Source organism: Lonchura striata, chromosome 1 (genome assembly GCF_050655825.1).
Source record: "Lonchura striata isolate lonStrDom1 chromosome 1, ASM5065582v1, whole genome shotgun sequence".
NCBI lineage: Eukaryota > Metazoa > Chordata > Aves > Passeriformes > Estrildidae > Lonchura > Lonchura striata.
The window spans coordinates 86,917,368-86,929,501 of NC_140703.1; the positions used below are offsets into that span (position 1 = coordinate 86,917,368).

Sequence of the window (12,134 nt, forward strand, 5' to 3'; positions counted from 1 at the left end):
ATCTGGCGCCTCCGCTTCCAGCCCGGCAGGGAATGGGGATCCTCGGGGTTTGCACCTCCTCTCCGGCCCCGTGGTCCCCCTGCCATGCCACAGTTCCCCCCTGCCCCCCCGTTCCCTTCCCCCCACGCAGTTCCATCAAGCAATCATGTTAAAGCGAAGATTGAAATGGATCAAATGCGTGGGTGGTGTTTGCCTCCCAGGGTGGTTCCTCCCCCGGGGAAATAATCCAGCAACAGCGCTGGCAGCCACAGCGAGGACAATCGCCAAGAAACTGCGTAAGGCTTCTCAGACACTCCTGTAAACACCAGGATCTTGGATGTATCTTCAGCCATAGCCTTGCAGTGTACCTAAGAGCTAGCACTTAACCCTCTCAGTGTTTAAATGCCTCTGCTAAGTGGCCATGAACCTGCACAGGATCTCCCTAGCACTCCACATCCCACGGGTGCTTCCCTAGCCTTACTGCAAAGTAACCAGAGCCTGTGAATCTCCCATCCTGCTCCAGCCATCAGCAACCGTGGGATGGAAACATTCCCCCTACCTGTACTGGTACTGATGTTTTCCGTGCCCACAGTTTGTCCCATCAGGTGGTACTGGTTAAGTCGTGAGCCATCTTCGGCCACCACCACAGACGTTGTGGTGCTGTTAGTCCAGACATAGATCACTTCAGAATTGGGGTAAGCATCTGCCAACAAGAGGGGAAAAAGACAGTAAGGAGTAAAACGCACTGTGTAATATTTTAGTGGATCCTTAAGTGATAATGACAGGGAGAGAGAAGAATGGAGGAGTGAGAGTGAATGGAGAAAAACAAATAAAGATTATTTAATCAGGGTCCCATATGCCCAGCTCAAAAAATATTAGGTTGAAGCCTTCTAATATAAGAGATGTGTGGGATGGTTTGTGAAAGGCTGGAACAGTAGAGGTATAAATATAATCCATCACAACCACTCAATTTGGGAAAGAGCAGCTCAGACCTACACTCACCTCACTGGTGGCTCCTAAACTCCAGCAAGCTGCAAAAGGTATTTTGCTGAAGTTCCCCTCAAAAGGACTCAGATACCTTGAATGCCAGGAAAACAAGCAGCCTCCACTTCTTGTCCTGTCTCCAGGATAGAATTCTAAGTGATGCCCTGTGCAAGTGCAGGGTCTGGTGTGTATGCACTGACTGGAATATGTGTGGGTGGGTGCGGGCATAGGTCCTGCATGTGGGTAAAGGAAGCTGGAACATGCCTGCCTGTGCCTGTGATGCTGAACAGCAGACACAGGATGGAGGGGTGAGAATGCATGGAGAGCAGGAATGGGGCAGGGAGATGTGAGGAGAGGGTAAGTGTTTGTGCATAGCAGAATGGGTGGTGGTGCAAAAACACCTGCACAGCTGAGTATGTGATTTCTCTCATGTTCATTTAGAAGTCCTAGGAATTAAATGTGGTTGCAGTACTGCAAACTCATTCCTTCCTCTATAACGCTGCTGTAACTTTTAATGCCCCAACACCTAAAGTGATCATAGTATTATAAGGGAATCTCAGTTTTCTTTCACAGACAGTCAATGTTGGGTTTACATTTTAGGCCTTCTCTGCAAGTGGTCTCAAAAACCTCAGGAGACAACTCTGTATTTAATTATATTTTATTTGAGTAGCTCTCACACTTTTTAGAACTCCTCTAGCATAGAAAGGTTTCAGGTCACATTCCTGCAAGCATGTTACAGTAGGCTAGAGTACATTGTACTAAAATCTCTGGAAATCAGGCAAGGCTTACTCTCCAAATGGAAGGTGAAAAGCAGGTAGACTTGAAAGTGGTCTGAAGTCAAATATTAATATCTCATCTTCTGCACTTTTGAACCTGGAAGATGGGAGTGCAGAATGTTTCTTTCTGGAAAAAAAACTGACATCCTAGTTCAGGAGACAACACATGGTGGCTTTCCAGATCAGGACTTGTGAGTCAAGGATAACAAGGCTAGGTTGAAGGATGAGTAGTCACTCAATCAGACTGCATGTTTTGTTTGCAAATGAGCTGTATTGGAAAGGTGCAGCTCCATGGAGGACTTACAAAAAATTCATAGGCATTGGGTCAACATGAGCTTCTGAGGCATTGCAAAGGCAAGAAATATGGTAAGGTGATCCCTGGATCCATAAAACCAGGAATGTCCAGCAGCAAATGGGAAGCAATCCCAGTTCAGGCTAAGAGCACTTGTGTAGCACAATGAACTTCACTTGAATGCGTGATCAGGTAGCAGGAAAGAAAGCAGCACCTTCTTTGCAATGTTATTAATGTTACTGGTGTTGGGTGTGGGAGGCAGAGCACTAGGCTAGAAACACCTTTGCTCTGTTTCTGGCTTTTCATTCACACCCCAGAAAATTCATAGAAATGATGAGGACAGAGAGCGGTCAAAAGAAGGTTACAAGTACCTCCAGGGACTGGAAAGTAAGTCATGATTTGAAACTTAAGCAGCTCACTGAGAAAAAACTGAGATGTAGCTCAAGCTCAGAGTATAGACACTTGCATACAGAAATCAGAAATCAGGGTGAATCTCTTGGACTACTCACAAAAGGTGCCGGAAAGATGGTTCCAGGTAGATTCAGATGAAGAACGGGGCAGAATTTCCTAACTGGGTGGGAGACAGGTACTTATACAGTGGATAACCTTCTGACAAAAAAAAAAAAATTATGAACTGCTGTCACTAGGAAGACAATGCTAATTTGAAATCTTTTTTTGACCCATATCTGACAGTTGCTGCTGTATCCAGGGCTGAAACTGATCCTGGGTTTGGAAGCTGAGAATCTACAAATTTTTCATCTTTTGTTAGTTATGCAGGACTGCCCACATGCCTTCCTTATGCTTTTATTTGTAGCTCTGCAGTAAAATTACTGTAATTATATGTCGTGATCTGCTTGGAAAGGCTAAGAAGAAATGTCTTCCCTATTTCAAAATATTTGCACCACAAAGAGTCATGGAATTTCACCTTCCCTTTAGAGCTGAAATACTTTACTATCTCTGAGATGATTATAAGTTCACAATGTACTGTAAATAATTTAAAAGCTGGATCTGGAGAAGACAAGTGGGAGGAGATGGGTCCATTTAAAAAAGTAATGCAAAAAGCCTTCCTTTTTTAAAATGGTATATGGTATATGTTGTTCATGGGCTGATTATCCCCAGGCAATGTGGAATATATTAAGGTAGATTTGGGAATGACATAAAATTTTATTTTTACCTGTTACTTCCTATGCAAAAAAAAAAGTTCCTAACAACAACATTGGACTTTTTTATTTTTTTCTGGGATGATCTAGATGTATTCCAATTCAGCACTTCCCTGTCTGCAAGGATCCCAACAACCAGGATAATTGGGTTTTTCCTTGTTTTATGATGATGATGATATACATTAATTCATACTGACTAGATGCTTCCCAATGAGAGTACTGTAACCAAACTTGCTGAAATTGCAATCACACAGGAATTTAGGTCTGTAAGGTTTAACAAGAATTCAGATGCTTTGGTTCTCTCCTCTGCATCGCCTGTGGGACAGGGGAGTCCAAAAATAATTCAACACCTCTGCTGCAATTTGCAGCCTTTACTAGTGCAAAATGTATGCAGTGGAACAGAGTTGGGGGCTCCTATGCTGGAGGAGTCCAGCATCTCCTCTTGCAAAATACCTTCAACTCAGAGAGAGGCCACAAGGTGCCAAAACTCCAGACCTCACAGGTATGCCTAAGCATTACTTCATGAGGCTGTTTTCTTTTGAAACCATGTCGGGGAAGGGGGTTCCAATCCCAGGCGAGTTGGTGAGAAGGGAGAGCATTCAGGCAGGTAAGAGCACAGCATGAGGCCAGTCCCTGCCTGGGAGGAAGACTCTTGTCTGTGGGTCCTTCCTCACAGGATCTACTGTGAGGCTACAAGACAGAGAGCTGCTTCACTGCTAGGCCAGGCATAGAGTATCCATGGGACAAGGGAGAATAGCTCATCTAGAACAACAGGATGGTTGTAGCCAGGGCTTTAAGACACAAGAGGATAACAGATGTGTGCCTGAGGAGCCCAGCCCAAACCAATGCAACCTGCAGCGATTTTACCTCCTCAGAAGTATGTCACACTAGGAATAGCAGGAATTTACCCCAATCTAGATATATTCTATTGTGATGGATCACATATATTATATGTGGATTATATGCAGGATAATTAGGCATGGTCATACTGAAAGCTGAAACTGTGGGTACAGTACAGAATTATATTATTTTGCTATTGGGGTAACAATGCTAATGAAGACACAGTATTATAAACTGTCATAACAAATTTTGTAAAAACAGTCTTCCACTTAAGCAAAGCTTCCAGTAGGTTGCCTACTAGCTTTGCTTACTGGAGTACTGAACTTCAGGTCTTGCTGTTTAGTATGAGAAAGGTGTACCAACAAAAGGAAATATGGAAATATCATCTCCTTTATGTTACACACAGGGTGGGGGTGTCTCCAAGAGGGTGATAGGAAAATGTAGTTGCAGCTCTGGAATAGCAAGATGAGAAAATTATGCTGGTAGTTTTGCAAAAGCAAACTTAACTTCAAAGCCACTGCAAATCCAAGTGAGACTGCTTGGTGTTTATTCTACTTTAAGCAAGTGCACGTCTTCTGGATTCCTGAATACAAATAATTAATCTTGTGTTCTTTACAATCATTTTGTTGTGCTGTCAAAGAAAGGAGGAAGTCTCATGAAAGAATCCTTTCTCTTCTATGCTCATTTCTTTGAAAAAGGAAAAAAAGGTAGCAGTTCAGATGAACAGCTAAAATTACAAACAAGGATAATGTTACTATATGTGAGAAAATGACAACAGACATTTCTTTCTACTGGACAGTTGATAAATGGCTGCAGGCTTATCACCTAACAGAATGATGAAAGAAATAATATCTTCTCTTATATATTTATTGACAAGCAGATCTATTTTTTAGATTTCTAGATTTTCTACATTCTAGAAGCCAACATACAGCACACAATATAAAAACGGTAAAGGTGTCCCTTGCTCTTCTCCCACACTTTTCCTGCTCCTGTATGGCTGGCAAATAAAGTCAGACATGGTCTTTCTTATGCCAGTTAACAGTGGGCTGGGAGAGACTAAAGCCAGAGAGAAATTACATTAAGAAAAAGTCTAGTAAAGTACAACAGTAAGTGTGTAGGACCTGGAGAATCCCAGGTTTTGCCTAGTCATTGAGGATAACCCTATTTTCATTTGCAAATGAAACAGTGTGAGCAGTGCAGAATCCTCCCTTCTATTCAAAAAGCAACTCACAAGCAGAGAGTTTTCTCCTGTTACTGCCCCCACCACAGAGCAGTGATGGCATCTGACAGACACTCTCCTTGCTTTTCTCTCTCCTCCATATTTGAAAGAAACTCCAGGGGGAAAAAAAAGTGGTGGTGGGGAAGAGTATTTTTTTTGCACCTTAAGTCAAATAAACCTAGATGTGGATGGATGAACCCAAACTTCCGAGTCTATGGGACCCAGATGTATTTTTAGGACCGATTTTTTAAGCTTCAATCCCTGAAAAAAAAAATCACCATGGATATCTGCCGATAAGTTTTCATTCCTGCATAACAGGGCATAAAATAATTGAGAAACAAGGAATCGCTCCCCAAAACACTCCCTAAACCCATTGGCAGACCTCACAGGAAGCATAAAGCAGTGCTTGCATAGTTAAGTTAAGGCAGCCTGTGCAGTGTATTTGGATGCCCACCCAGCATGCTTGAAGTACGTTTCACAATTAAACAGGCCATTTATCCACAAGCCATGGTTGGAACCTTCCTTTCAGAATTATGCTAGTTGGATGCTGAATTAACTCAAAGAGATACTGTAGAAAGATGACTTCTGGTTAGTTTTCTATTTTATTAATTCCAATTGTGCAGTTACATTCTAAGCCTTTATTATCGTGACTTTTAGTACATGCCACAAGGATTGTCAGACTGCCTAATCTTGGGAGTATTGCTAATCCCTGCCAAAGCCTGTTGATTGGGGAAGATGTGCATAAATTTTCAGCTTTTTTAGAAACTCTAATTACAATCTGAATACACATACAAATATCTATCTTATCGAACCATTAATGTATTTGACTCACTTAGAGGCTGTTATATAACTCGCTAGTGATCCAGATTTACAGCCTCTCAGACTCCTGCAGGCTACAAAACAGCACTGCTACAAAGCCATCCTTGTACCAGCTTGAATTCTAAGTCAGGCTGGATTTCTTGGGGTTTGTGCACAAATACTTTGTAGCCCATTACAAAGCATCTGTCAACAGTTGTGCCTATGTGACTCAGGCAAGATTTGAGCACCATAATTGAAATTTCCCATTAAAATGACTTTATAAGGATGATTCGATGTACAAATGAGATCATTCTATAGGAAGAGCAAATGGAAAAAAGAAATCTAGTAAAAATGTACTTTTAAATATAACGATAACAAGACATGGTACTAATATGTATGATAGGTCTTGGGGAAAATAGCTTTTTTAAAAAAAAATTTTTATATAAAATAGGAATATAAATACTAAGAAAAATGTATCCACATATTAAATGATTTAGAACCTAAAATAACGACTTTGCCATAGTGTAATGAATTCTAATGGTCTTCTGAGAAGTTTAGGGTTATGGCAATTACTTTAGGGACATGAAATCATTAAAAATGAGACTGATCATTTAAGCTGGCATGAGTTTACAGCAAACAGATAAACAGCATTCATGATTTTAAATACATCACAATCGAGAAGTGTAATGCATACAAATACACGGGATGACAAATTCATGTAACACAGAGTAACAGGATGGCAGGGATTGGTGGATACCTCTGGTGATCATATGGTTCCACACCCCGCTCAAGCAGGGACACCAAAAGTATTTTTTCCAGCACCATGTCCAGTCAGGTTTTTAATATCTCCCTGATATTCAAATCTCTGTGGCCAACTGTCAATCTCTCTTGACAACCTGTTCCAGTGTTCAGCCACTCCCACAGTAAAAGCATGTTTTCTTCTGTTCGGATGGAATTTAATGTTTTTTAATGACCATTGGCCCTTATTTTGTCAATGGGCACTACTGAGCAGCACACAGTTCCCTCTACTTCATCTCTCATTCCCCAGTCTTTGCAATTTCTGCAGATGGATTAGGACCCTCTGAGCCTTCCCATCTCCATGCTGAACAGTCCAAGATCTCAGTTTCCCATTATAGTAGAGATGCCCCGGCTTTTCAGCGATTGTTGTAGCTCTGCACAGGATTCCCTCCACAAAGTCTTCTTGCACTGGGAAGCTCAGATAGGCTATGCACTCAGAATGGTTCCAGATATGAGTAAAACTTAGATGCCCATAAGGAAAAATTTTTGGAATGACATAGTATCATTATCTGTGACAATAGAGGACATCCAAGGAGGAAATTATACATGAAAACTGATGAAACTCATGACCATATTAATGAAAAATTATAGGACACCACTTGCTGCAAAACAGACAGTAAAAAATCCAGTCATACTATAAAGTTCATTTCTGTCCTTCCTGAAATTAAAATAAAGCAAAATTCAGTAATATAAGTAGCATTCTATATGTTTTCCTGATACAGTTTTATTTGATCTTGTTGTCACATTCTGCAGGGAATAGTATAGGATGTTCTGAAAAATGTGCCAGACAGGTCTCAAGAGACTTCATTACTAAGCAACACTAATATACTCTACTGATCATTGCTAAAAAAATAAAGCTCTAAGTTAGATCAAAATTATTCTCTTTCAGAATATGATTTACAAGTCACCTCAGGAAAAGGTGGGAATAAAAATTTGGCTTGGGAAGAAAATGGAAGCACAGACTGTACCCACAAGGTGGTGAAACATACAGAACTCAAGATGTCTGTCAAATTCATTTTGAGACACATAGTTTTGCAAAAGCAATTTTCTTTGTCTTTTCAAAAAAAGAAATCAGGTGGAAGGTCCTGTGTAATTTTAGAGGTTCCAGATAATGGGAGAAAAGTCTAAACATGACCCAACTTTGAGGTCAAAAATATAAAGCAAAGGAAAAAACCCAAACTGAAAGCAACTGTGGTTTTGGAGGTTGGATTCATGATTAGCATAGGCAAATCTGCTGACTTCTTTAATACTATATATTGACTGTTTTCAACTTGGTACACTAAATCCCAGTCATACTGATGATGGATGTAACACAAATACTAATGAACAGTGCTGTCCGAAGAATTCAGTTAGGCATAGCACCTTCACAGGTTGCAACTGCAGCCTTTAAGAAGAGCCCTGAGCTCTGAGCTGTGCAAAGTAACACAGAATGTCTCCCAAGAATGATCACAATCACCAGTGGCAGCATCTCTTTCTTGCCCCATCATGCTCACCCATACCATAAGAGGGATGCATCTATTTCCCAAGCACTGGGTTTGCAACTGGGAGTGATTACTTGCTGTGAAATCTGACACATAGGCAGTAAAAATCAGGCATGGCACACTGAACTGAGCTCTGTGTCTCAGGATTGCAAGTTCTCAAGGCCCTACTCAGAAAAGGAGGAAAAAAAAACCAAACAAACCAGCAAAGAATTTTTCCATTGTGCAGCCTGGAGCATGCCAAACAGTGAACAGACATGTAGGTGTAGACAACTGAACTCTGCCACTCATGGTGTGGGACCCCTGCCACATACTGACTGAAAGAGGTGCCTAAACAGGGTGTGCTGTGGGGATGTTACATATCCAGTGCTCCAAGGCACTAGCAGCACCATGTCATCCCCGCAGCGTTCCTACTTTCATCTGAGAGCTGATGTTAGGGAGCATCATGCCTTCCTTCTTTTGCCTCTTCCTGTTTCTTCCTCTCACTGTGGTCAGTAGATTTAGCTGTTGCTGTCGAGGCAGGATGGGAATGAGAATACTCTGATTCAGAAGGCTGTGAGAGTAAAGCTCTGGTTTATTCAAAATGCACCGCTCTTTTATACAGAGCTCCTCAAGGACCAAATCCATTGATTCTGAAGTGAAAACAACCTACACCATTGGTGCAGAGTGCTTGACACACAGTGATAGAACTTAACTATAAACAATGTGAAAAACAAGAGAGATAAAGAATTATTTGCATTCTTTCCCAGCTCTTTCCCAGGCCTCTGCCTGGCTAGAAACTCAGTTTCTTTCTTTGACTGAATCTGAGACCCACATTTAACACAACTTCTTTCTTAATTTTTAGCTGTCTCAGGCTAGAACTAACCTGAGAATTGATTTTACATCACATTTAATGGTGGCTACACAACTGATTTTCATATGCAACTTGTCAAAATCTGGTGTGCCAGCCTCTGATCCTTTTCATTTTCCCTTTTACATCTGCCATAAATATCCCTGTAAGAGAACTAGAGAAACAGAATGGTAGGATGTGCTAGGGTGGTATTTTAAATGCTAAATATCCTATGAACATTTCTGACCTTACGTTGGTCTTTTTAGGCCATGCATGTGGTAATTCCACACCAGCCAGCCAATTTGAATGCTGTGCTAACACTTAATGAACTTTGAATTTACAGTCACAATATTAGGCACTTATATTAGCTGCTTCATTAGGAAAAGCAGCATGATTATGAGGATGATGTTAAGACATTTTCTACGGCAAACAAAAGTATCCTCCACAGTGTGGCAGATACCATTACTCACTTTACATAGTACCTTTAAAAAGATTAAGCACCTTTGCTTAATCTTAATTGCAGTGGTCCCCTCCTTTTGCAAGGTGCCACTTAATGTTAGCAAAACTAACATGAACTGCTCTGCAGGAGTGTCACTGGAGTTTCTTTTGAGAAATGCAGAGTGAATTTTAGAAAATAGTCCAGTTGATCTTGTTGTGGAGGGTGCCTTCACAAATCTGGCAATTTTGGCCACATGTAACATCATAGAATGAAACTGTCACTTCACTGTAATCTATAGATATTCTTCTCACCCACTTAAGTGGCATCAGGGACTCAACCATCTGCTGAGCTTACCATTCAAAACACCCTTACTTATAAATCTGTATGGCCTGAAACCAGCTGAGAGTGATTGGAATTCCTTGTGCAGCTAAATATATACCTCTGTTTCTGAATCCTACCCCTTAATGAAGACATTTACAAATCTCAGAAGGACTGCTACATTAATAACACTGTGTGACTGTGTAATCAATAGGTATGCAGAGAGAGTAGGCTGAAATATTATTATTCAAACACCTTAATATTGCCTTGAAATTGCAATCACGGGAACTTACTCCCTATGCCAAAGCTGCAGTCATCTAAACCCTCGAAGATGGATTATAGACCTCTGCTCTGGGGCACAGTGCAGCCCTGTATTTCAGAGAAGGGGATAAAATCTCCTGAGGCTGTCAGTTCAAAGTGCCCAGCCTCAGTGATGGATACAGGGAGCCTCTCTGAGGGGAGCTGTTGCTGACCAGGGGCACTGCCATTGCACCTGCTCTCTGCTAGAGCACTCAGGCACACATCCTCTCTTTGGGAACTGTCCCATCCCAGTCCCTCTGGAGACCCAGATCCAAAGGTACTCACAATCTCATTTTCTCTGTGCATACATAAAACAGCTCCTTATTTACAGCCATCAGCTGACCTATTTTAGGAGGAGATTAACCTGAGCCTAAAAATATCTACTTCTCTCCCCTAAGACGGTGAGAGCAATCAGCTCAGCTGTATATATTTACCCTACAAAAATATAAATTTAGGAGAGAGGAATCCTAGCTTTGCTGACATATTTAGCTCTGGGATGTTTTCAGCAAAATGGCTGGCTGCTAGCACAGGTTGGCTGTGAGGAGACTCAGTGGCAATGATGGCAGAGGGGGAAAAAACCAAAAGGCTTATCAGGCTTTCCTTCTTCACAGTTCTCTTTCCTTCTCATTTCTTCGTGGGGGACAACATGAAGCAACTGTTCCCTTTGAAGAAGCTTGCTGGGCTGGGATTGCAGCAGCACCAGATGACAGCTTGGACTGGCTTGGCACTCTGCGCAGGAGGGGAGGCTAATGAGGTTCCAGCAATTTAGGTGAAGGACTTCCTGGCCCACCAGAGACTGAGGTGTCATAAAGGAGCTGCCAGACTAGAAACTGAAATCCAAGTCTGAACAGTGTCTTACAGCTTTTTTCCTTCCCCAAAAACCCTAGGCAAGTAATTTTGTCATTAATGTACTGCAGTAGCACTGGGAGGCTCTAATTGAACCTAGGGACCCATAACGACAGAGGCAATAAAAGCAAGTAATGAACCACTCTATCTTTGCACAGAAGAGACTGTAATTGCTCTCTGCTTCCTTTATGCCCACCTGCAAAATGCAGGCAGCAGAGACCTACCAACCTCACACGGGGATCATGCGAATGATTCCAGACATGTTTATGAAATGCTTACAAGCCATGGAAACAGCCACCTTAGAAAATAAGAGACATTAAAAACCTGTCTTTTAAAGCAGTGGAGCAGTATCTACCCATTTGTCACATTTACAAATAGCATCCCATTTGCCGGTGGTATAGACCCGTGAGCCACGGCTGGCAACCGCAAGCCTGGCGCTGCCTTCTGGGGCATTATGAGACCAGCAATGTCTTTGCAGCTTTGCACTCAAAGGCTATCTGAAAACTTAAGCATATTACACATAGTTTCTGCATGTTGTTTTCTATTGCTGACAACTCTTACTGATTCCCTGTAATCAGGCAGTTGTGCAGCCTTTAAGTTTGGGCTGTAATCTCCAAAGTGGGAAATGCATGCTGATGAATGCAGCCCAGATCTCCACGCGGCTCCACCACAATCCTGTCTAGACCAATTTCACGTGAGACAAAACTGCCACTGCTGAGTACCTCCACACCAAGCCCTACCCTCGGCTGAACTTTTGTTTCCTTGAGCTCAAAACCACCACCAGTTGGGCTTTTCTTCCCCAAAGAGCCCGAGTATGTGAGCCACCTCATGATGAGGACGCTGCTCCCGGAGCAGGTGGAGCGCAGCCTTCCAGTGCTGGCTGCTCAAGGGCTCTTTGCAGCTGCTACAAAAGCTGTGCTGGCACCCCCCAGGAAGCTGATCCAAAGAAAGGGGCTTTGTTAAGGATGATCCTGCCTGCATGGACACTGCTCTCAGCTGGTAGGGAGCCAAGCCCTTGGCCACTGCACATCAGCAGAGTTTGCAGCCTGGGCTCAGCGCTGGCTGCAAGACATGGGAA

At 42.3% G+C, this 12,134-nt stretch overlaps 1 protein-coding gene across 11 annotated transcripts in view; it reads right to left on the minus strand.

The window, feature by feature from the left end:
• The window catches only part of GABRA5 (gamma-aminobutyric acid type A receptor subunit alpha5), a 56,199-nt gene that overhangs the window by 9,299 nt on the left and 34,766 nt on the right, over window positions 1-12,134 (minus strand). For all 11 annotated transcript variants that reach the window (XM_085582544.1, XM_021546712.2, XM_085582533.1 and 8 more), the window contains one exon: window positions 539-682. In XM_085582544.1, the coding sequence (XP_085438670.1) occupies window positions 539-682 (144 nt within the window). The remainder of the gene's footprint in view (window positions 1-538; window positions 683-12,134) is intronic.